This window comes from Hydractinia symbiolongicarpus, chromosome 6 (assembly GCF_029227915.1).
Source record: "Hydractinia symbiolongicarpus strain clone_291-10 chromosome 6, HSymV2.1, whole genome shotgun sequence".
In the NCBI taxonomy this organism is placed as follows: Eukaryota; Metazoa; Cnidaria; class Hydrozoa; order Anthoathecata; family Hydractiniidae; genus Hydractinia; species Hydractinia symbiolongicarpus.
In genome coordinates this window covers 13,287,945-13,311,472 of record NC_079880.1, presented here as the reverse complement: position 1 = coordinate 13,311,472, position 23,528 = coordinate 13,287,945, and the positions used below count along the sequence as shown (strand labels likewise).

The 23,528-nt window shown below is 35.4% G+C and overlaps 2 protein-coding genes across 2 annotated transcripts; both read right to left on the bottom strand.

Annotated features, from left to right (window-relative positions):
• Positions 1 to 617: 617 nt before the first annotated feature.
• LOC130647072 (germ cell nuclear acidic protein-like) lies at positions 618 to 2,038 on the bottom strand. The gene is made up of 2 exons (XM_057452796.1): positions 1,883 to 2,038; positions 618 to 1,771 (listed from the first exon to the last, which is right to left on the bottom strand). The coding sequence occupies exons 1-2, from the start codon at positions 1,944 to 1,946 to the stop codon at positions 690 to 692; spliced, it is 1,146 nt and encodes a 381-aa protein (XP_057308779.1). The 5' UTR covers positions 1,947 to 2,038; the 3' UTR covers positions 618 to 689.
• Positions 2,039 to 8,342: 6,304 nt separating this feature from the next.
• Positions 8,343 to 13,794, bottom strand: LOC130647077 (uncharacterized). The gene is made up of 3 exons (XM_057452803.1): positions 12,130 to 13,794; positions 11,741 to 12,054; positions 8,343 to 11,541 (listed from the first exon to the last, which is right to left on the bottom strand). The coding sequence occupies exons 2-3, from the start codon at positions 11,835 to 11,837 to the stop codon at positions 11,087 to 11,089; spliced, it is 552 nt and encodes a 183-aa protein (XP_057308786.1). The 5' UTR covers positions 11,838 to 12,054; positions 12,130 to 13,794; the 3' UTR covers positions 8,343 to 11,086.
• Between the last annotated feature and the right edge of the window lie 9,734 nt (positions 13,795 to 23,528).

Below are 23,528 nucleotides of genomic sequence, written 5' to 3'. Positions count from 1 at the left end.
ATGGAAAAAACATTTCTGATATTATTTGAACAGCAATCGAGTAGATCATTTGATTATTGGAAGCATCGAACGACGGAAGTGGTAATTATAACACACGAGTTATTAAACTATAATCTATAATTCGTTAAATTTAACTCTCCTTAAAGTTTTGAGTAAAAAACAACGTTCAACAACAAATTTAAGCAGAAGTTGAATTTCTTACAAAATGGAGAAAAATCACTTTGAAACACTGTTCAATCTTGAAACATTACGGCTGTTAACAACTTTCTGTTGTTTCCATGTTAGCTAAAATACAAACAAAGCGTTTGATTGTGGTCTATATCGTTAGGGTGCCAGAGTTCGCAATAGCTGCATCACAAATTTGAGGAAAACGAGCGAATAAAAAACAACGGCACGCGGCTAAACGCACTTTTAAAACACAAGAGATCTACGTTCCTACATCTAGTTGGCCAATTTTATATAAAATTCAAACACGTTAATTTCATATAAGCGTATGATTCTCCAAAAAAGTACTGGTCTAAAAGCTTGGTGGGCGCCAACGTTGCAATACTAATTTTTCGATCCATAAAATTAGCTCTTTCAAAACTAAAAAAAGGGCGGAATAGGGAACAACCATATTTATACAAATTTTTTGTATTATTTAAGACTGAACTAATAACATAAATTTAAGAGAGAAGTTACACTCCAACCTATTGTGGCCATACTAAGTCCATATCTAAGCTGGATTCCTCTTCTGTGTCCTCCACCTGTCCCTCGTCCTTGTTGACGACTACTGATTCATTGTCGATCTTATCGTTAGTGTCATCATTTGATTTCTCGAATTCTGTATCGGATCTGTCGGATTCATCTTCCAACACATCGCCTGTATCATGTGCGTCAGAGTTACCTTGCGTGTGGAGATTTTCAGAATTATCTTCTAAAGCGTCGTACTTATTGTTATAGTTACCTTCAGAATGATTTTCAACATCGTTCTCAACGTCCAACTGATCTTCGGCACCGTCTTCAACGTTGGACTGATCTTCGGCACCGTCTTTAACGTTGGACTGATCTTCGGCATCATCCTCAACGTTGGACTGATCTTCGGCATCATCCTCAACGTCGGACTGATCTTCGGCATCATCCTCAACGTCGGACTGATCTTCGGCATCATCCTCAACGTCGGACTGATCTTCGGCATCATCCTCAGCGTCGGACTGATCTTCGGCATCATCCTCAGCGTCGGACTGATCTTCGGCATCATCCTCAACGTCGGATTGATCTCTGGCATCATCCTCAACGTCGGATTGATCTCTGGCATCATCCTCAACGTCGGATTGATCTCTGGCATCATCCTCAACGTCGGCCTTATCTTCGGCATCATCCTCAACGTCGGCCTGATCTTCGGCATCATCCTCAACGTCGGCCTGATCTTCGGCATCATCCTCAACGTTGGCCTGATCTTCCGCATCATCCTCAACGTCGGCCTGATCTTCAGCATCATCCTCAACGTCGGCCTGATCTTCGGCATCATCCTCAACGTCGCCCTGATCTTCAGCATCATCCTCAACGTCGGCCTGATCTTCGGCATCATCCTCAACGTCGGACTGCTCTCTGGCATCATCTTTAACGTCGGACTGATCTTCGACTTCTAGATCCTCCAATTCGTCTACTTCACGGTTTTCTTCTGCCACCGTTAGATCTCCCAACTGTTTTTCTACTTCTCTTTCACGTACAGATACAGCATTCACCTCTCCCGTAGCTGTTGCTTCTTCTACCACCTTATTTTCGTCGCCTAGATATTAAAGATAAATAACTTTGAATAGCAAGTAGTTCAATAAAAAAACCCAGCAATAAGGAAATTCATTACTTTCCACACTTCACATCTCATTTGCTACGGACTTACCTTCATAGATTGGCGCTGCAAAGCTGATAACAAATAAAGCTGCAAAACACACGGCGATTTTCATGATGGCGGAGGTGGTGTACGTTCTTTGTTCGAATTTGAATCAAACTTAATTGAACCTCTCTGGTTTCTAGTTGCAATGTAAATGTTTCTATCAATACAAGCGAGTTTTTATAGCGTTGAAATGTAATTATAAAATTTTATCACCCGGTTGGGACAATCAGCTATAGCATGCCCCATGAGCGCAGCCTAGTTTCTATCAGCTTGGCAACCACTCAAAACTCTACCCAACAATATGTTCTTTTAAAATTTTTTCAAAGAAGTAAAAAATACTCATATAGATGTGGGTATGGTATTTTAAGCACGTCGGTATATTTCGCCATGGAAATTGGTGTTTGTTTGGTAAGCCGAAAAATTTGTAATTTTAAGGAACACCGCATCTCATAATTAAAATAAAATTTACGATCTTTGGAAATCACTCTTAATGTTTTACGACACCCCTGATATCGTGCACTATTCTTAGCGAAAAGCGGAAGATTTTTGGATTGAAAATTGTGTTCTGTAAAAGCTTTACACGTTGCTTTTCCATTATATTCAAAATTGTCATTTAAGATATTTTTGTTGCCAACAGGAGATCAGTTAGGTGATCCAATAATACCAAACATAAACTATCTAGGTATTTCCTTGTCCACCAGTTACAACTCAAATTCTGCAGGTCTAATCACTTAGGTGGAATAAATATGTTTTCAATAACCAGCGCATTTTATGGGTTATCCTTTTAGAAATTGTTGAAAGTAGTGGATAATAAATAAAACCGTCCAAGTAATTTAGAAGCTAGTTTTTCTTTAGCCGACCGTTCTTAGTTCATTTTTCTTGTTTACTTAATTTGTAGGGCGAGTAAACAACGTAGAAAATGCCCGTTGGCAATGTTGGAATTGGGGCATAACTCTGGACCTAGATAACTTAAGTCCTAAATCCGCTGCTATAAGCATTCACAATATACAACGGTTTTTCTAAGAAACAGCGTTTTTAATGGTTATATGCAGGGTTGTACCTTTCACATCCACTTTTGGACTTTTGCCTAAACAAAGGTACGTTGTTCATAAACACTCGGAGCATCAGTTTGTTCTTTTAGAGGAGAGGCGAACTGCACACGTCATGGCTGCTGAATAAAAGTTAATAATGGCAGTGTTGCCATCTTCGTCCCCATGTTTTTCTTCTGGATATCAGAGAAGACGACAAAAATACCCTGGTATCGTTAAGTGAGGCGTCAAACATTAATTTATGCGACCAACAATGACGGAACTTTAGTGGGCAGAATTTATGTTCCAGTTATGCAACTAACAATGATGTTCCAGCAACAGAAAACGTACTAACATATTGCATTGTCTCACGACTAAAATATACAAAAAAATTATCTAGGTAACTGCAAAATTCGTCTTTAAATTTTGGAAAAAAGGTGTGCTGTTTTATTAGCAGGTTACAAAATACTTTGGCACAGTTTAGCTGGCTATAGTTAGCTAGGTTTCTTTCTGAATGCGTTCTTTGCTGAACTTAGATAGATGTTAGATGTTAGATTTTAAATACAGTTTATAGGTAAAGCTTTTATTTTTGTGGCGTTTATAATCGTATCTTCTTTGGCTAGCTCTTTAGCTACCTCTGGCTGAAGAGTAAAAGTAGCCAAATGTAGTTTGGCTTTCTCCAACGAAATGCCTTATCAATATTTCAAATGCTAAATGCAGTTAGTAAGTAGCGACAACTTTTATTACTGTCATGAAAACCTTTACTTCGCAAAAAAATTGGTAAGTGATTTTTTTTAGCTGCACAGAGTAACGACAGGCTGTTTTCCTCGTTTTTATTTAAACCGAAGTTGCAATAAAGTGTTATCGGAAAAAGGTATTACGCGTAAACATATGTTCAACACCATGTACCTGTACTAAGCGCTCAGCCTGTAGTGAGCGACGGTATGACGCTTAGCCGAGTGTTAACAGAGTATATCCACTGTTGTTATGTAAACCAAAGTTGAGACAGCTTTTTTTAAAAGGATATTATGCATAATCGCATTGGGCTGTTTCTGTGTTTCTGTTTAACCGGTTTTTTTTTAACAGGTTTTTTTCGATAAAGGATATTATACCTATATGGATGTGCGATATTGTTTGCCTGTACTCAGCACTCAGCCATGAGTAGCATTCTCTGAAAAATAAATAAGGTTGGCCGACTGTTCTTTGCTACGACCGGGTAGTAACGAGTTGTGAACTGTGTTTTTATTGCAGCTAAAGTTGTGGAAAGTTATTTTTTGAAAACTTTATTACACCGAAAACACCACAATGTTGGGCGCAAATTATTTGAAAAATATATTGCAGCAGAAGCACCATAATGTTTTGTGCCTAACTCGATTTACAACATACTATACTAAAGCGCTCCACCTGATTGCTGGTACAGTTTACGGTTTTAATTAATCGATCTTCCGGGCGTTCAAAGTCGAGTAACACAGCTACTTGTGACTTAACACAGTGTTTTGACACTGGGACCCATAAATCCAAAATGGTCGAGGCATTTTAAAAAGGCAGTAAGGGCCAAAACTGACAAATTTGACCAAATCAATACAGCTATTCTTCAATGGTTCAAACAAATACGATCCAAGAATGTTCCACTGAAGGAGAAGGCTCTATTCTTCGCAAAGGAACTTAGGATCGAAAATTTTCATGTCTCTGATGGATGGCTAGGGAAATGAAAAAAAGGTAAGTTTGTTAAAGTTACAAAAGTTTAGGTAATCGCTTCTTTAAAATTTTCATATATTTTTCTTCTGCAATAAACTCAAGGCAGTATGGAACTTTTATTCCCAAATCGTCGTTTTTGTTCACCGTTTTCTTAGCACTAACCACTGCCTTGCATCGGTTGTCAGTTGGAGCCTTCAGAAAAAAATGTGTCGTCTTTGCAAAATTTCCTGATCGGCCAAGAGGAAGGTGACCAACAACAACTGCTTTCGCTTTTTGATACACTGTCTGTAACTTTATCTGGCTCAATGGAAACATCTAGCTCTTTATCAAGTGAAACAATCCACATGCCTTTGTATACATGGTGCCCCATTACAAAAGCATCCATAGAATAATATTTGTCCATAATTAATATTTACATATTCAAGGCTGTCAAGTTTTGGTGCAAAGGAAAGAAAAATAGTGTAATTGTCGATAACTGCCCTGCTCATTCCGAGGTGATGGGCTTGCAATGGGTCAAGTTAATTTTTCTTTCTCTGAACACCACCTCTATTATTCAACCTATGGAACAAGGTGTCCCCAGATCCCTTAAAGCGAAATATAGTTCCCTCCCGGTGAAGAAGCAGATTCTAGTTTGGGAAGAAAAAGGAACTCCCCAAATTCACAATTTTGACCGCTGTGACAATCTTACGAAAATCATGGGATTATTTTCCTAACCAAACGTTCGCAAATTGTTTCAAAAATCCAGGCATATCAGTAGAAACTGCCGAGCCGGCTTTAACCCTATTCGATCGGAGGGGGCGGCGAATTCCGCCCCCCCCCCCCTGACACTTTTTTTAATAACTCCTTATTGCTATGTTATATGGCTATCAAACTTACTGAGTTTCAATATTTATCTATTAGACACCTGCATGACAAATTTTTAGTCCCATACTTTTCAAAGGCTTTGATACTGGCCATTACTTCAAACTACCCCTAAATATCTCTATGAAATCCTTATAAAGGGGGAAATTGAAGAACTCCTGTTCGGATTATCCTTGGAACTCGGAACTTGCAACACAACTTTGTTTTATTAAGAAGAATCATTTTGCATAATTTGGACACGTAATTACCCGATTTTGTCGGATTTTACCCGAAAATTGGAAAACCCGGATTTTCGAGTATTTTTCATGCGATTCACGTAAAAACGGGGAAATATGTGAAATAACTTTCATTTAGCTTTCAGAAAATTCAAACAAATTTTGTTTTGGTATCCCTTACATCGGTTTAATGAGAGATTTAATGGATTCTTTCATGGGAATTCAGATAACTGTTTATTTCTTATATTTTGTGTAAAACTTTGAAAGGATTGCTGTATGCAATAGACTGAATATCTGATTTTGGTATGCCGTGTTACAAACTGTACAGTGTGGAAATTGTGTAATAACTTTTTTTTGTTTAACTTGGCAAAATATGATAGATTTTTTAAATGTCTGATATACTTTTTTCCCTGGTGTACTTCCAGTATGGCAAAGCAAGTACAAATTTTAGCAGATTTCCCTTTTTAGGAACGGTTGTTAGACGCCTTTGATTTTGTTGTTGTTGTTGTTGTACCTGCTTATATTTTCAACGTTTTGGTTTCAACGGGTATAAAGTAATGCAGACTGTGAGCAAACTCGATCCCAGGGCTTTTTCTCTTTCTCTTTTCCGTCCCCTTATAAAAAAAGACAAAGAGCCGAGGTTGGGTTGTAAGTTTTAAAAATTCCAATTACCATATGCTGATGTTTTTGTTTGGTATCCCTTACATCGGTTTAATGAGAGATTCAGTGGATTCTCCCACGGGTATTCAGCTAGTTATTATTATTATTACGCTTCAGTCACAATTAAATACCGAAGTTTCAATTCATTTTGACAAACTTTCCGAGCAGAGTGCTATAACGAAAACTCTAAAATCTTATCTTTCTAAAACAGAAATTAAGTTATGGTGCAACATGACAAAGCTCTTACGGACAAATTTATTTAATTTTGGACGCAAAGCTCTTGTATTTTGCCTAGCTAATAAATCAAATTTGCACCGCTGGGAGAGGGTCGTGGTAATAAATGCGACTTATGCTTTCACAAACATACACAACTGTATGTGTTGTCGAACTGTTCAGTGGCAGTGAATCAGAAGCGATAAACTTGGAGGCATGATAGTATTCTTTACACCTTGTTTTCCTTTATAATACAGCTGCAACAGTATGATTTTAACGTATTAGTCGATTTAGAGGGTTATTCTTCAACCACGAAATTATTTAAATCACTTTGTCCTGATTCGGTTTTTACCAATATCTCAGTCGTATAATTAAATGTATGCTCAGAAATGAATATTGATAGAAGTAAACGTTACAAGAAAACGAAATATAAAAATCTTCAAGATGACATTTCAACCTGGAACCCGGGCTCTTTGTCTCTTTTATAACGGGATGGCAAAAAGAGAAAAAAGCACTAGGGTCGAGGTTGCTCAAAATCTGCATTATTCTATGTTTATAACCGCTGAAACAAAACGTCTAAAAATATAAGTATGTGCAACAAAAGAATAATAAAAAAAATTTTGAAATAAAAATGGAAAATGTCCAAAAAAATCAAAGGCGTCTAACAACCGTTACGTAAAAAGCGAAATACGCTAAAACTATGTACTTGCTTTGCCATTCCAGAAATACACCAGGTGAAAAAGGATACCAAACATTAAAAAAAATCCATCATTTTTTAATGTCATACAAAATCATCTAGTTAGTCTATTGCAAACGGCAAACCTTCCAAAGTTATACTCAAAATATAAGATATTAATAGTTGAAAACACATAAAAGAGAAATATAAAAACTTGACTATCTACCGAAATATTTCAATCCAAAATATTAAAAGAACAGACCCAAACGAATTTAAGAATCGAATATATTTCAAACGGCAACGTAACAGATGTAAACATTGATTTAAGTTTAGGTTTTAGGTTTTTTATAACGACATCAACACTGAATCACACAGTCTGTAGTGTTAAAAACAGTAACAACGGAAAAATTACTTTTTGCAGTTTATGTAAATTCTTTTCTAGGATATACACGCTGTTTTTATTAGAATAGTGGGTTTTAGTTTCACCCTCGATGTTCTAAACTTCTTTGACAAATGCTATCCTCATTTTTCACAATATGTTCTTAACATGACTATCACCCTATTCGGTAAACTGTACATGATAGATAACGTGTTCCGCTGTAAAACGAAGATTGATAAATATCGCAGCTCAGCTATGCGCTGTGGCTCCAGAGCTAACGGAGAACGATGATAACCGCTTGCGGTTGTTATTCCAGCAATAACCGTGAGGTGGTTTCGAAATTTCAATCAATATAGCGTCGTCAATACGGTCTGATTCTGATATTTCAGAATCATTCTCTCAAGAAATGTTCAAATGTGATGTTTCTTTATTCTTTGTTTTCTCATTGAAATAGGTTGCAAAATCAAGAGATAAGCTAACAGAATTTGTCTTTTCTATCTTAAGCTCAGGACAAACATGCCTGTTTATTGAGATGGTGCTTGTGTGCTAAGCTAACTAGCTAATAGAGCCTTATAATAGCTAGAGTAGGCTTACACCTCACCATAACATGGTGCCTGCTCCCTCAACCAACACAGCATCACACTATGTGGTAGTCTGTCCTCTCTTTATCTTTTTACATAGCAACATGTTGTAGCTCCCCACAGCAACATTAAAAAATGTTCCCATCATCAATCAATGGGGGATAGTGTGGGTTGTGTTTGCAGGGAGAAGGGGTATGGGGGGAGGACAAGAGAAGTCTGGTGGGTGAAAGGACAAAAAAAGAGTATAACTGTGAAAGGACAAGAAAAGAGTATAACTATAGTTTATCAGTCCCAGTAGTATATAGATGAGTTGCAATGTTTACATATTTGGCAGTATTTTCGCCCATGCTTTTAATGGATTTCTTTGTTACATTTTCAGTGGTCTCTATAAACTTTTGCGTGACAGGCGGAAAAATGCTAGAGCTGGCTAAGGAGAGATACTTTCTAACGAATTTCTTCTGACGGAAACGTTGCTAGGGCTTTAAACTATTATTGAGTGTAGATTGATACTACTTATATATACCTTCTGATTCCACATTCATTTAACGGTCTAATAATACCTTGTACAAAAAATAGACTTGACAAGACTTTGTGTTAACTAGCCTCTGCATCTTTGTGCTTGCCACAAAGATGTTCACTAAAAATATAAACAAATAAATATCCATACGTTAACAAAAGAATGCTGGCAGTGGCTAAGGAATGTCACCTATATTATGGTTAAAAATTTGTGATATAGATTTGCAGCAGGTTGTGTTGTCCAAGCTAATGAGTTCTGTATCCTCAATTAATCCAAGAAACAATTGAATTCCAAGGTCAAGCAGGCTTTTGCTTTAAAATAAACTTCAACATGGGTCCTTCTTTGTCTAGGCATACATTTTTCTGCCTAAAAATAGGCATCCAAAAGAGTCTGAAATCCCAGGGCAATGTGTCTTACAGAATTATATGTTTTTTTTTAATTTTTATTTCATGTTAGTTTGTTCAGCTTAAATAGGACTAAGCTAAAAGTGACGACGGTGTCCATTCCGTGTGGAGACCATGCATCAAATGTTACTGGTTGTAATCCACTTTGTGATATTACTGATGTATGTTTTTTATGATTTTTCAATATAAGTAAAATAACATTTAAGTCGTGTTAAGAGAAAGAACGACAATATGCGGAATGATACAAATATTCTTCCAGCTTTCTAATTCCAAGCGTGTCGAAGTCCCATCAAATATTTTTTATTTTTAGAGTGATGAAGAATATGACAAAGTTGCAGACAAGAAAAGTTTCCCAAGTGCAGGAGAAAGTGAACAAGTGAGTTGTTTACTTGTAAAAGTATCAATTTTAACGATAAAAATAATTAGTAGCAATATTGATTTTATTTACGAAATAAACACGTTATTTACTTATATTATCTATTTAGCTTTCGCGAAAAAAGAAAAAAATGGACATATGCGCCTACCAAGGAAGAGTTAATTAATGAAAAATTGAGTGATTCCAAGAAAAAAATAGAAAAATTAATGAAAATGAACGATACGCTACATCACCAGATCCACGAACTTGGCGAAAAAAACGCATCACTTCTCCTTAGAAATGCGGAGTTCACTAGACTGAAACTTGTTGAACAACTCGGCGTCAACAGGTCTGTACAGATGGTTGATGCATCTTTGTTCGCTGATAGATTTCACACAGAAGACCCTCTTCTGCAAGAAGTAACTCCTTGTGTTTTAGACAGCACCTTCATGAAAAGTTTATTTATATCGAATCTTAAAGAAGGAGAATTTGCTCAAACAAAAAAGTCACATTTGATGATGGAGCAAGTGTTGTCTTAAAAACATTTTTGAACAAAGGGGACAATGAAAGTGTTAGCGTGAAAAATGTGGCTCATGTTAGCCAAGATCATCGAATCTTAAAATTTATTGGAAAACACGAAAACATTATTACTACCATAGGTGTCGTCCATCTGAACGGGGCTTTCTATTCTGTGACACATTATGTCAGTGGTGACAGTTAAGAATATTTTCTAAAATCTGGTATGCCAGAAGTTGCATCGCGCAATGCGATTAAAAAAATATTGACAGGTGTTGCCAGCGCTCTGAACCATTTACATGACAAGGGCGTGCTCCACAACCATATTGTTTCAGATAACGTTATTTAGCATGGACCTGACATGTTTCCTATCCTGATTGGATTTTATTTCTCTTGTCGTGCAACATGCGTACGCGCAAGTTGTACGGACGTTATAAAGAAATTTTCCAACCAGAAGCACGTAGCGCCGGAGCTTTTCAAGGGCTGTTCTGTCTCCTACGGTTCTGACATATATAGTTATGGTAGTTTGTTGAATACGTACTTAAAAAGTGCGTCTTTAATCGAAGATGATGCACGTGATCTTCTAAAATGTTTCTCAATACAATGTATGGATTGGAGATCATCGCATCGTTTGGCCCACAAATTTCTATATAAAAGAGTGTGTCAGTTAATGATAAAGGTTGGTTTTTGACAATGTATTTTTTTTTAAATGCCAGTATTAAAAAAAAAATATATTTGATCATAGTTATCATTGATATACTTCCTTATCCGTACTAAAAGTTGATGGCATGATTTCTGAAATCAGTGCAAAATCTACACGGTCTAAGTAAAGCTTTGAAAGCCGTACTGAATAGGGTTAAACTTCCCTTATTCGTACTAATTTTTGCGCGTACTAATTTTCGCGCAAAAACGTTCATTGGTTAGCAAAAGACACGCATTTATATTTTGTCTAAAACCTTGAATTTTACTATTTTCCCCTGTTATTTGTGGACCAATTTCAACTTACGCCAAAGTTCATGTTGCTATTGCGCTATACGCGCCAAATAGATTTTTTTTCACTGCGCAAAAATTAGTACGAATAAGGTAGTTGCTAAACGAAGAAAGTAATCACATTTTTTTAATGAAATATTGTTCCAAGTCTGACTTTGGTAGATTTTCTGCCGCCTCCCACGTCAGACTACGGTATCCAATCCATTTCACTTGATATTGGGTTATGCCATTATTATCCCTATGAGTTGCTATGAAATCAACATAGCCTTCGTCTTCAGCGGATTTATCCAATACTTCCTTAAGGGTCACTACTTTTCCAGACTTATTGGGAACGTTGTCCATCAAATTCAGAGATTGAATCTCGTCATCAAGCTCTTCGCGTGGTACAGCTTCGTCTCTCACTTTGCGTTTTCTTGAATTAGAATCCATTTCCGCTATTTTTTCAACATTTGTACTGCTTCCCGTAGTATTCTCAGGAATAATCGGGACTGGCACTGGCTGGTGCAGTATGCTATCAGAAGAATCATCGACAGAGACATCTGCGTTGTCTTTGTGACTTCGTGTGGCCGAGACTAAAATAAATCAAATATTAACGTTTTACGCTTTCTTTGCGTACACTAGTTTTTCTATTTTCGCAGGTAATTTAACTTCGAAAGCGAAAGATTTTTCCGTAAAACACACTCACTTTAGTCAACCGCGAAAGCTAACTCCCAAAATTTCGCAGTGAGTACCTACTCAATGAGAAAAGATTGGAGAGAAAACATAACTTACCAGTAAATGTAATGTTTTCCATGTTGTCTTTTAACATATTGAGCCCCAACTGTGTAGTTACCAGGTTTTTTAAAATTGAAGCCACTCGGTAAACCATTCACAAAAACTTAACCTCGTTCAATCTGCGCATAAGGGACTGTTGTACGATTACCACAAGTCGCTAGGTCTATTGAATATAAAAAAGCTCAAATTTGAATGCACATTCATTTGTTCACGAACGCATTGGAAAATATACGTACACATTTTCTGGTTAAGTTGCATGCTGACTTCTTTGCGTAATGATATTGTTTCCACTTTTTTCTGGACAATTTCACCTAAAAACATATCTGGAATTATACATGGCGGAGGTTTTATTTGAAATAAAAAAGGTATCTTGAAAAATCTCTTACTAGTCATGTGGCTTGCAAACCTCCATTCCATATCGGTTTGGGAGTCAATAAAATCAACACCTTTTTGACTACCATACACAGTCACTTTGTTTCCTATTCTCATCGAATCAATGTCCATGACCGCTACTTCTACCCCGATGGATTCCAATTCCCTACACTACATAAAGAATTAAATTTGATGATCCTGGTCATTATGGCAAACAATATAGAATAAAACAATCACACCAACCAATTTTTCCATCTTATTTCGAATAGATCGCACTGCAGATGTTTGCTGCTCCATCGACAAGTCGTTAAATACTGGCTGGTTTACAAGAGAAGCTTTGTTTTTAAAACTTTCCTTTTCTTCTAGCGATAATTCTCCCCAGGCTCTGTTTGACTCAGCAACTCCCACACAATTATCTATGAAGTTATGAAGAAATAGTGAGCACTGGTAAAAGTATTTTGTTTACTCATCCATCGAACAAATACCTGGCAATTCCTGGATGATATAATGAATGATAATATAATTTATCAGAAACCTTTCATATAATCTCTTCGAAATATGTCGAACCTAGAAGGTCTTCTCTCTGGTATTTTCTTTGCCGTACTTGAGGAGATCTTCTTTTACTGTTAATCCAATCCTAACAACAAAAATACAAACATTCCTACATCAACACTTTCATGATAATGATCAGCACACGTAACTTGTCAATTCATAGAACTCAAATGTGGGATTTACAGAAAACAGGTCATATAATATAGCAAGTATACGGTATTGATGATAAATGGGAACGAACCTTGATCTGCGATTCACCTAAACCTGTCTTAACAATAGCTTGTTGAAGCAAAGCACGTGCTGCGGTGTTGTCAGATTTATAGTTTGTCATACCAGCTTCATAAAGCTGTTCCAAAATAGCAACCTGCTCCGATGTTTTTTTCACATTCTTCTTTTCAGACATATTTTTGATTCCTGAAATCTATAAGGTATTATCTAAATGTATGATTATCCTTTTTTTAAATTTGTACTTTACACAATTTTAACTAAAATGATGAGAAAATATATGGTTGTAACCGGATGTTCCTTTACCTTACAGGATTAATTACTGCTGGGTAATTTTTTTGATAGATTTATCTTTGCATGTCCCTAAAAATATACTTAAGGGGATTTATTTTTGCGAATCCGATATCTAACAAAGATTTGATGGTTGTATGTTTTTGCAAATAAGCGGTTTTAGGATAAATTTTTCCGAGGATTAATGCTTAAGTTTAGCATAGTTACTTTGCTTACTTTTACGTACCGGAATTAACTTTCGCGAAGTTCTATTATTTCGCGAGAATTCAATTTCGCAAATTTTGCGAAAAAATTAATTGACAGCATTTTTTTTCTCTTAATTTATACATTTTCAGGGTCTATTTTTTGTAGACGACAAAAATAAAGACTGCTGAAGTTAAAATTCGCATTGCTACAACAAAAGGGGTAGGAACATCAGAAGAAAAGAGTAATGTAAATCGTTTTTTAAAGAGAAAAAAATCAAAAAATTCACGGGAACTAATTTTCGCAAAATTTGCAAAAATCAATTCCCGCCAAAATTAATTCCTTTAAGGTACTACTTTACTTACTTTAGCTCAGTTTCTTTACTGAACGTACTTTACTGTAGTTACTTAGGTTAGTATCAAATATATATATCAAAACACTGTCGCGCAGAAGTATAAAGAAAAGTCATGTCGAAATTAACACCGAAGCTCGACCCGATCTTACAAGAAGACATGTCAGAACTCAGTGTAAAGTGACCCGAACTTTGCAAGAAAATAGGAGTAACTACATCGCAATGCAGATAAAACTAGTCTTTTAAGACGGAAAGTTTAATTAAAAAAAGGAGGTTTCTCTCCAAAGAATAAGAAGCTGCTGAAGAACTTCTGCATTCTCCCCTTTACAGGGATAATCGGAAAGTTAATGGATTTCGACTGTACTGAAACAAACACCTATGAATGTGGAAACACGAGGATTGGTGAAATTCACTCATGCTTGGGATCTGGTGGGGGCCCTTGAGTAAGCATCCCCTGCCTCCTGCAAGACACCAGCCACATTCATTGACACCGTCCGCCAAAACCAATAACTTTTGTTAAACTTTGGAAAAAGAAAAGTCAACAGCTGCAAATCGTATCGTTGTTGCTTTTACCTACTGACACAGAGCCCAGGGCTAACAGAGGTAGACTTGGAACCCAGCCCTTAGAGAGGTTGTGACAAAGAATAAAAAGCAGCAAACCTGGAAACAGAAAAGCTTTCTGACCTTAGACATGAACACTTGAGAAATCGTATCGTAATGCTTGGGCTGACCAAGAAACCGCCCCTTAGAAAGGTAGACTTGGAACCCAGCGGCGGCAACCCAGAAAACCATTACATATCGTCTCGAGCTTAAACAAGTAATTCACTTCACCACCCAGTCAACTTTTATGCTTCGAAATCCGCCACACTCCATTCTTTGAAAGGAGTTATCAATCGTCTCGAGATTGCAACTGAAGACCCATCCTAACCAATGAAGAACACACACTCTTCAGTCACCAAAACCTAAAAGCCTTCGCGATCTATGGTCTTTCCCACCGTCAGTGGTCTTTCCCACAGTCACTAGTCTTTCCCAGTGTCAACCAGTCTTTCCTGGCAGTCAACTGGATCTGTGTAAGAAACAGGAAAAAGAGAATAGGAGTAACTACATCGAAATGCAGATAAAACTAGTCTTTTAAGACGGAAAGTTTAATTAAAAAAAGGAGGTTTCTCTCCAAAGAATAAGAAGCTGCTGGAGAACTTCTGCATTCTCCCCTTTACAGGGATAATCGGAAAGTTAATGGATTTCGACTGTACTGAAACAAACACCTATGAATGTGGAAACACGAGGATTGGTGAAATTCACTCATGCTTGGGATCTGGTGCGGGCCCTTGGAAAATAAATTTAAAAAACTGTAAGAGCATAAGTTTGAGCATGCTAGACATTGTTCAAAGTTCAAAGTTTTTCCCGCCAGATCAGAAAACCATAAACCAACCAGAAAACCATTTTATTTCCAAAAAAACGTTTTGGGAAACTGTTAAACCCTTGATATCAAATAAAAGTGGAATAAGCAAAGGAGATATAGCGATCGTTCAAAATGAAAGTTTAGTTACTGATAAAAAACAGCTGACCAAACTTTTTAACGACTACTACATCAATATTTTAGAAGATTCTTGTGGCATGAAACCAAATCAAAAATGATTGAAGAAATTGTTGATAGTTTTGAAAATCATCCAAGTATCATTAAAATAAAGGAAATCAATGATTCTAACAACAATAAGAACTTTACATTCCAAGAAGTTGATGAAAATACAATTTCTAAACTGTTTAATGATTTAAACACCAAAGTATCAACAGGTGAAGATACAATACCATCAAAGCTGACAAAATTAGCAAAAAGGCACCTAGTAACGCCACTAACAGATGCTATAAATAGTAGCATAGTTTCAAACAAATTTCCAAGCAAAGCTAAGCGAGCTGCTGTAACGCCATTGGATAAGGGAGGAAAAAATAAAACTAAAATATCAAACTACAGGCCTGTCAGTGTTTTAAATGTTTTTTCTAAATTTTACGAAAGGGTTATGAAAGAACAAATAACCGCTTATATGGAATCAAAATTGTCGACCTTTCTCTCCGCCTATAGGAAATGCTATAGTACCCAACAAGTACTAATTCGCTTAATAGAGGAATGGAAGAGTAAACTTGATAAGAAGTATGTGGTGGGTGCGATCTTGATGGATCTTTCAAAAGCTTTTGACTGTGTACCACATGACTTACTAATTGCGAAATTAGCTGCTTATGGATTTGACAATAAGTCTCTTCAATTCATTCTATCTTATCTTACTGATAGAGAGCAAGCCACTCGAATAAATGGGATCTATAGTCTATTTCAAATTATCTTATCTGGTGTACCACAAGGTTCTATTTTAGGACCTATCATATTCAATATATTTATAAATGATTTGTTTCTTTTTATAGAAAAATATAAGCTACATAATTACGCTGATGATAACACAATATCCAACTTCTCAAATTCTATTCCTAATTTGATAAATACTTTAGAAAACGAAGCTAAAACTGCCCTCTCCTGGTTAAAAGAGAATAAAATGATTGCAAACCCTGAAAAGTTTCACTCGATAATTCTAACAAAGAATAAGGCAGATAATTTAGGTCTAAAATTTAACATAGGAAATAAAACTATTGAAAGTGAAAATAACGTGAAATTACTAGGTGTGACTATAGACAATAAATTAAATTTTGACAGACACGTTAGTGATTTGTGTCGCAAAGCATCAGCCCAACTAAATGCCTTATTTCGATTTAGAAGTTTCTTATCCTTTCAAGCAAAATATATTTTAGTTCAAAGTTTTATCTACGCAAATTTCAATTATTGTTCCCTTATATGGCATTTTTCTTCTTCTAAATCTTTATCTAAAGTCGAAATGATACAAAAACGAGCATTAAGATTTCTGTATAATGATACGGTAAGTACATACGAAAATTTACTTAAAAATTCCAGCAAGAGTCACATGAATGTAAATCGCTTACGGTCATTGTGTATAGAAATCTCTAAAACTATAAATAACAGCAGCCCTCTTTTTATGAAAGATATATTTTGTTAAAATGATAACGGTAGGACAGTCAGAGAACAAAATACAAATAATTTGGTAGTCTCAAGGAAAAGTACCGCGACTTTTGGAACTAATAGCTTATCAGCCCTGGGACCAAAGATTTGGAATAACCTACCATCACATTTAAAACGATGTGACAACCTTAAAGTTTTTAAAAGCATGATTAAAATGTGGGACGGATCTAAATGTAACTGTGATGAATGTAAGGTTCCTTTATAGAACTTTGTTGTTATTATTGTTTATATATATAAAAAAAATGATTTTATTTAATTGTAAACATAAAAAATTTAGTCGATTTAGATGAGTTTCCTTAATTACTTTTTTTTTTGGAAACTGTTGTAAATATGTGAATAATCGACTTTAAATAAATTTAAAAAAAAAAAAAAAAAAAAAAAAAATAGATCCCTCAATTGCCGTTGGAATTGACGATACTGAAACTCCTGACCCATTTTTCAGAGTATGTACTTACAAAATAAGTGCTTAAAGAAAATATTTTCCGGAACAAAATACAACAACAAACTTAATATTTAAGAAAAATTTAGCTCTAAAAGAAACGGCTAGAAAATCGTTATACACCCAAGTTCATTTCTCTACTAAATAATCTAAACAACGAACCTGTTTTTCTTTTACTTCTCAGTAGGTAGCTTGCTAGCGTTCTCCTAATAAAACTCCAATCAGTTTTTTACTTCGAATACTAAACTTCGTTTCATCCCAAAGAGAACGAATTGAAGATGCATACAATTGCCTGAAACATTTCCAATCAGTTCTCTTTGTGATGTTAAATCATCGTACGTTAAAAATATTTCTAACTAACACCTTCGTTCGACAACAACACAACATTTTTGCTTTTTACATTTCAGATTCGAATTACATTCATATTCGAATCCGATAGAATTTCTATAAAAGGAAGCAACCTCGGTCCCAGAACACAAAAATGGAAAATATAGAAAATCAAATAAAAGCTTTAATGTAACCTGAAATAACTTTTGCCAGGATTACTTTGAAAAAAAGACAACCTTCTTCGCAGAGCTTTCCTTTTTTTTCAATCGATAAACAACTTGTTTCCGTTAGATACGGCGTGCACATTAATCCGTGGGTAAAATTAAATTGTTCTATCTATAACGACGAACGGGGCTTTTAAAACAAAAAAACAAATAGAAACATTTAAAAATAAAAATAAAAATTTAGTGTTAATAAAATAAAAAATTTTATTTTAAGTTCAAATAGCAACCCCCTGTTTCGCGTTTTTTAGCGTAACGCCACGTCGTAGGAAAGTGACCCGTACTTTGCGTGTCGTGGACTCACATGGTTAGTCACACAAGCGCATTATTATATAGACTAAGAGAACACACATTGGGACAATCCAAATAGGTTGTCATTCTACTGATCTGTTTGCACTGATAGGTGCTCGTGAACAATTCCTGGTATACCAGAGAAAAAAGTTTGTGTATTTTAAGACTTTTCTTGTAAATTCGTAAGAAAAATAAGAAAATAATTTACAAAGAGGTGGCAAGCCACCGCAATGATGAACTCAACCTGTTAGGTCTTTGAAAACAAGCTAGAAGTTGTGTATAATACAGACTGCTACAACCCCAGATTGCTAAAGCGTTATCATTACTGAATTGAGTAAGGAAGACCTGATGATTTGTATGAACAGTTTGCTTTGTCAGCTCAAAACTTCAAACATCTGCATCAAGTTTGAATAGCCTTTATACTCGGACAATTCACTTCAACAGTTCAAATTGAACACTCAACCAATGGCCATGTCAACTCCATGCTTTGAGAATACACCGCATAACAAGGAAAGTATTTTTCAAATGCTTGGTCCTATGCCAGGAGTGTCAATTCCAGGAAAGAAGTGGGTACCAGCCTGGCAACTACACGATGAAAAACCATCGAATAAAAGTTTCGAAGAGTTGCTTTTAGATAAAATAAAAGGAACATAAGAAAAAAACAAAAGTACCAGAATAAAAACAAAAGTAATCTCACATAACGAATAATTTACAGCACTAAAAGAAAAAGACAAAAAGAAAGTCACTAATGAAAAAAAAAAGTGCAGCCAAAAAAACTGCAGCGAAAAGGTGGCACGTACCACCAATTAATGTTTATACATTATATTAACTAAATTTAAAAAATTTTTGTAAAAAAATAACAAAAACACATTTTTTAAAATTCGAAGGGATTCCATGTTGAAAATCACCAGACTTTTCTTTAAAATGGCAAAACTTTTCTGTATTTTATATAGTATTTTTTTCCTGTACTTTTAAAATAACTTTCCTTAGAAACTAATTTTTTCAAAGACTAAAGTTAACTTTCAAAGTGGAAAACTAAAAACTTTTGGTATCTTAGCATCTTTTTAAATGCAATGTCCGTTACAAAATCAGGAAATTTTTCACATCACAGATTCTGGTTTGAAAAAAAATGTAGTTCAGCCGTGCAACTTGCTACTTCTTTTACTTGCCAGTAAAAAACAACAACGGACATTACAACGGACAATACATTAATTTGAAAACACACTAGAAACATTGGTATATTTTTCTAGCCTTAACATCTTCCTTTTCCTAACAACATTCCACATATACTATTATAATTTTGGTCTAAATATACTTATAAATAAGTTTTATTACATATTGATAAAAAAGTCACATCCTATAAATAAGTCCAAATAGAAATTTAATTTTAGATTTTTCAACCAACTTATTCCAAAATGGAAATACGAAATGAAAATTGCAGGTATCATGATAGAAACAGAGTGGGACTAGACACCCATGGGACAGGAAAAAATTTATTCCAATCAGTTAAATCCGAATTGGGAATTTTCTCACTACGTTTTTCCCAAATGGGGATGCCCATGTGACAGACATAATTACTTCATCATTTGAATCCCAATGAGGATTTAATTTTAGATTATCTCATCAAGTTATTCCCAAATAGAAATATATGAAAAGAACGTTGCAGGTATTTTAATGAAAATAGAGTGAGCATATACATATGGGACAAGAAAAAACTACAAAACAGGAAAGAAGTGAGTTTAGTACAATGGAGAACAGCACTACAAAAAATGTGAACAAACAACTCCAAAAACACGTATGCGAGAGCACAGGAAGAGACTTAAGGTGAATGGAAAGGGTGACGTAATGAAGGGAAAGGATAAGCTGAGTAATAAGCTAAATGGGATAAGCTAAATTGGCCCATCATAGGATGCTCTATAGAGAAAGAGTGCAAAAGTACAGAGCCAAAGTCAAAATTGCTGAATCAGATAAAAATCCAGAAGGATTTGGTTCTAATGAAGCTCTTGGGAAAGCTGCTGCAAGGAGTTTAAAGAACTTTCCAACAGTCCATCAAAGAGAAAACCTGTAGTTAAGAAACTTGCAGAGAATTATAGTTTAATAAAACCCGTGACTAAACCTTAAATTATCCTAAACCAAAACGCATTTAATGCCACCGATATCTTTTTATCGTTGTTGCTTTTCCTACTGACACGGAGCCCAAGGCTAGCAAGCCTGGAAACATAAAAGCTTTCTGACCTTCGACATAAACAATTGAGAAATTGCATCGTAATGCTTGAGCTGACCAAGAAACCGCCCCTTAGAAAGGTAGATTTGGAACGTAGTGGTTACAACTCAGAAAACCATTACATAAAATAGGAGGTTTCTCTCCAAAGAATAAGAGGCCACTAGAGAACTTCTGTATTCTCCCCCTTACAGGGATGATCGCAAACCTAATGGATTTCTGCTGTACTAAAACACACAGATGAATGTAAAAACATACTTGTTATTATTATTGCACATAATGGGGTCCTATTTTATGCAAAATAGAATATATTTTAAAATATTAAACTTCGAAACATGTTGTAACCTAATTGTTATTCATGTGGTCGACATTACTTTGTGTGTTACAAGGGAACTATTGCTTATATATATTTCAACATAACATGTTGTTACTGTGTTTCCGCTCAAAAGAATAAAGTTTTTACTTAATGCTTTAAAATGTTTACCCTTTTATTGTAATGTCTGTTAAAAAAGATGAAAGAGTTGCAGCATTATATGTTTCCTGTTAGTACTTAAAAGTGTGATCTGCTAAAAAACCTAATCAAAAACATTATACAGCTTAAAACAGATTATCCCAAAATTTATTGGAAAAGAAGAATTTCCTCTAAGGTGAGACTGATTTTTCTGATCAGCAATATTAGTTACATGGAATCGCTTTGAACCCGCCTAGAAAGGAGAAAGATATCATACAGAAATTCTATGCATGCACCTATATTGATAAAAAGAAAAAAATCATTGGTATTTTCGTAAGGTATTACGGCGCTTTTTACGGGATGGACTAGAAGTCTTGAAATTGATTGCCTGAAACTTCATATTCGTTCTGGCAAACATTCTTGAATCAGTTTCAGAACACCTTTAACGAGATATCTTGCTATTCAGAGTATTCAACATCACAAGCGGTCCATTAAAAGTGACTCCATCGTAATGTGGCAAATAGGAAATCCCAATGTACCAAGACCTAAAAGAAAGATACATAAGATATTGCCGAATTAATAGAAAAGTACTTCACGCAATAGAGATGGAGACATGGATAATTTTGAATGATTGTGATTTTTTTATTTTCTTAATCCCCTATCATAACTTATATGCTGATTTGATGATGTGACAAAACAGCTAGCTGTGATGATATTTCTTGTCTAATGACAGCTGGTTCTACTATAGTTAAAGATTGCAACCCTCTGCATATTTTTCAAAAAAGCAAAATTCCCTTTTTGCAAGGATTTTCTAAAAATATTGACCGTAAAGAGGCAGAAAAATACAACAGTAACAAAACACAACACAGAACAATAGAAGAAAATAATTTACAAAGAGGTGGCAAGCCACCGCAATGATGAACTAAACCTGTTAAGTCTTTGGAAATAAGCTAGAGGTTGTACTCCTCTAGAGAAAATGCCTGTAAAAGCACAATTCTCCCTTTTTACAAGGAATTAACTAAAAAATATATAAGAAAATAAAAAGGACACAACACATTTGAAAAGATGAACAGAACTTTAACCAAGGGCAGGTAGGTTTCGACCCATATTTCTGAACCTAAGTACCCTGGATGTCTAGCTGGGTCACCTCAGAAGAGGTCCACGGACGGTATATTAAAGCAATTCGAAATGAATAAATAGGCAATGAGATAAATAAAACTTATCAGAACGTGAATATCCTTAAACCAATAAATTTAAAATTATTCATAATGCAAAGGAAACAACTATTTGTGCGCCAGGACTTGTGATTCTGCCTGTAGCTTTGCACATGTGTTACGGAGTTCCAACATTCAGCCTTACACAGATAATTGTTGTTGTTGACCTGCTGTTGACATGACAGTCAGTCAGGGTAAACACTTAATTAGGCGACAGTAGGCTAATTAGGGCATACCACCTATTTAGGCGACTTATTGTAGCCTAGTTAGGACATGGCTTTTCACACATTCCTATGAAAAATTCGCAAAAATTTTTTTTTCAGAATGGATAGTCTACGCGACCATGATTCCGAAAGTCACTTGTGCCTTGATGTGTTCCTGCACAAGTAAGAATTATGTTGAAATGAAATATATAACCTAATTCGGTTAAGTGTCGCCTATTTAGGTGAACACTGCCACTTTTTCGTCCGCCATATTAATTTTTTCTCTTGCAGCGTGAAAGGTTGAAATCCATTATTTAAAACAACAAATAGTGCCACACAAGGTTTGGGCCATAAGTTTCCAATGCGCGATGCAAATAAGACGATAATTGGTCAAAATTAAACTAAATCACGTTGCCTAACTAAACGACTCGCCTAATTAGGTCATGCAGCCTAACTAGGTGTTTACCCTAACTGACAGTACCAGCCTGTTGTAACTTGGGTAATCTGCGTGGCCGTAACACCACAAAGACCAGATAAGAGAATCTACCCCCTTGCAAAGTTTTTTCTAAAATAACTAAGGGCAGCAGGATTGTCAGTCCTGAAAGCAAAGTGACCAAACTCTGCCTGCCTACTGGACTGGAGTAATAAGTGGGATCATCAAGCTCAAAGACAAGATGATGTCAAGCCCCTTTGCAGTGCTTCTTACAGTAATTTAACGTAATTTAACCCTTTTAAATTTAAATAACAAAATTCGTGTAGCAAAACTAAAATAGAGCCGCAAAACGCGCCCGCACTTGCGCTTATAATAATAATGGGAGGGAAGAAAAGGGAAAATAATTTACAACTAGCTGTTTCCGGTGGAAGAATCCACTGTATTCCATTTAATTTATGCAACAGATATATGTCCATCAAAAAACAAACAATACAGCAGTGCGCATCTTACATCTGCATTATTATATAAATGACCAAAAAAATTGAAGGTGTCCAACAACTGCAGTGTATATGTGACATTTAAAATCTAAATCTACCAAAATTACTGCTCTGACCATCTGACAAATGCGAAAATTATTCGGTAAAAAGTTTTTAAAAGCATTTCAACATACATCTCACCCATAAAATTTAAATCACTCAAAACGCCACATATATACAAAAAAGCTGATCAATGTCAAACACAAATCTCTCTCATTGTATATTGATTTTGATTTTTGATTTTTGATTTTCTCTTTATTTAACGTCGATAGATACAATAGTATTTAAATAACTAATTTAAATCGACAACAAAACGTAAAACAAGGCAAACAGCGATAAAAAATAAGAAAAATAAATAAATAAATAAGTAAAGTTAAAATATGTATGGTATA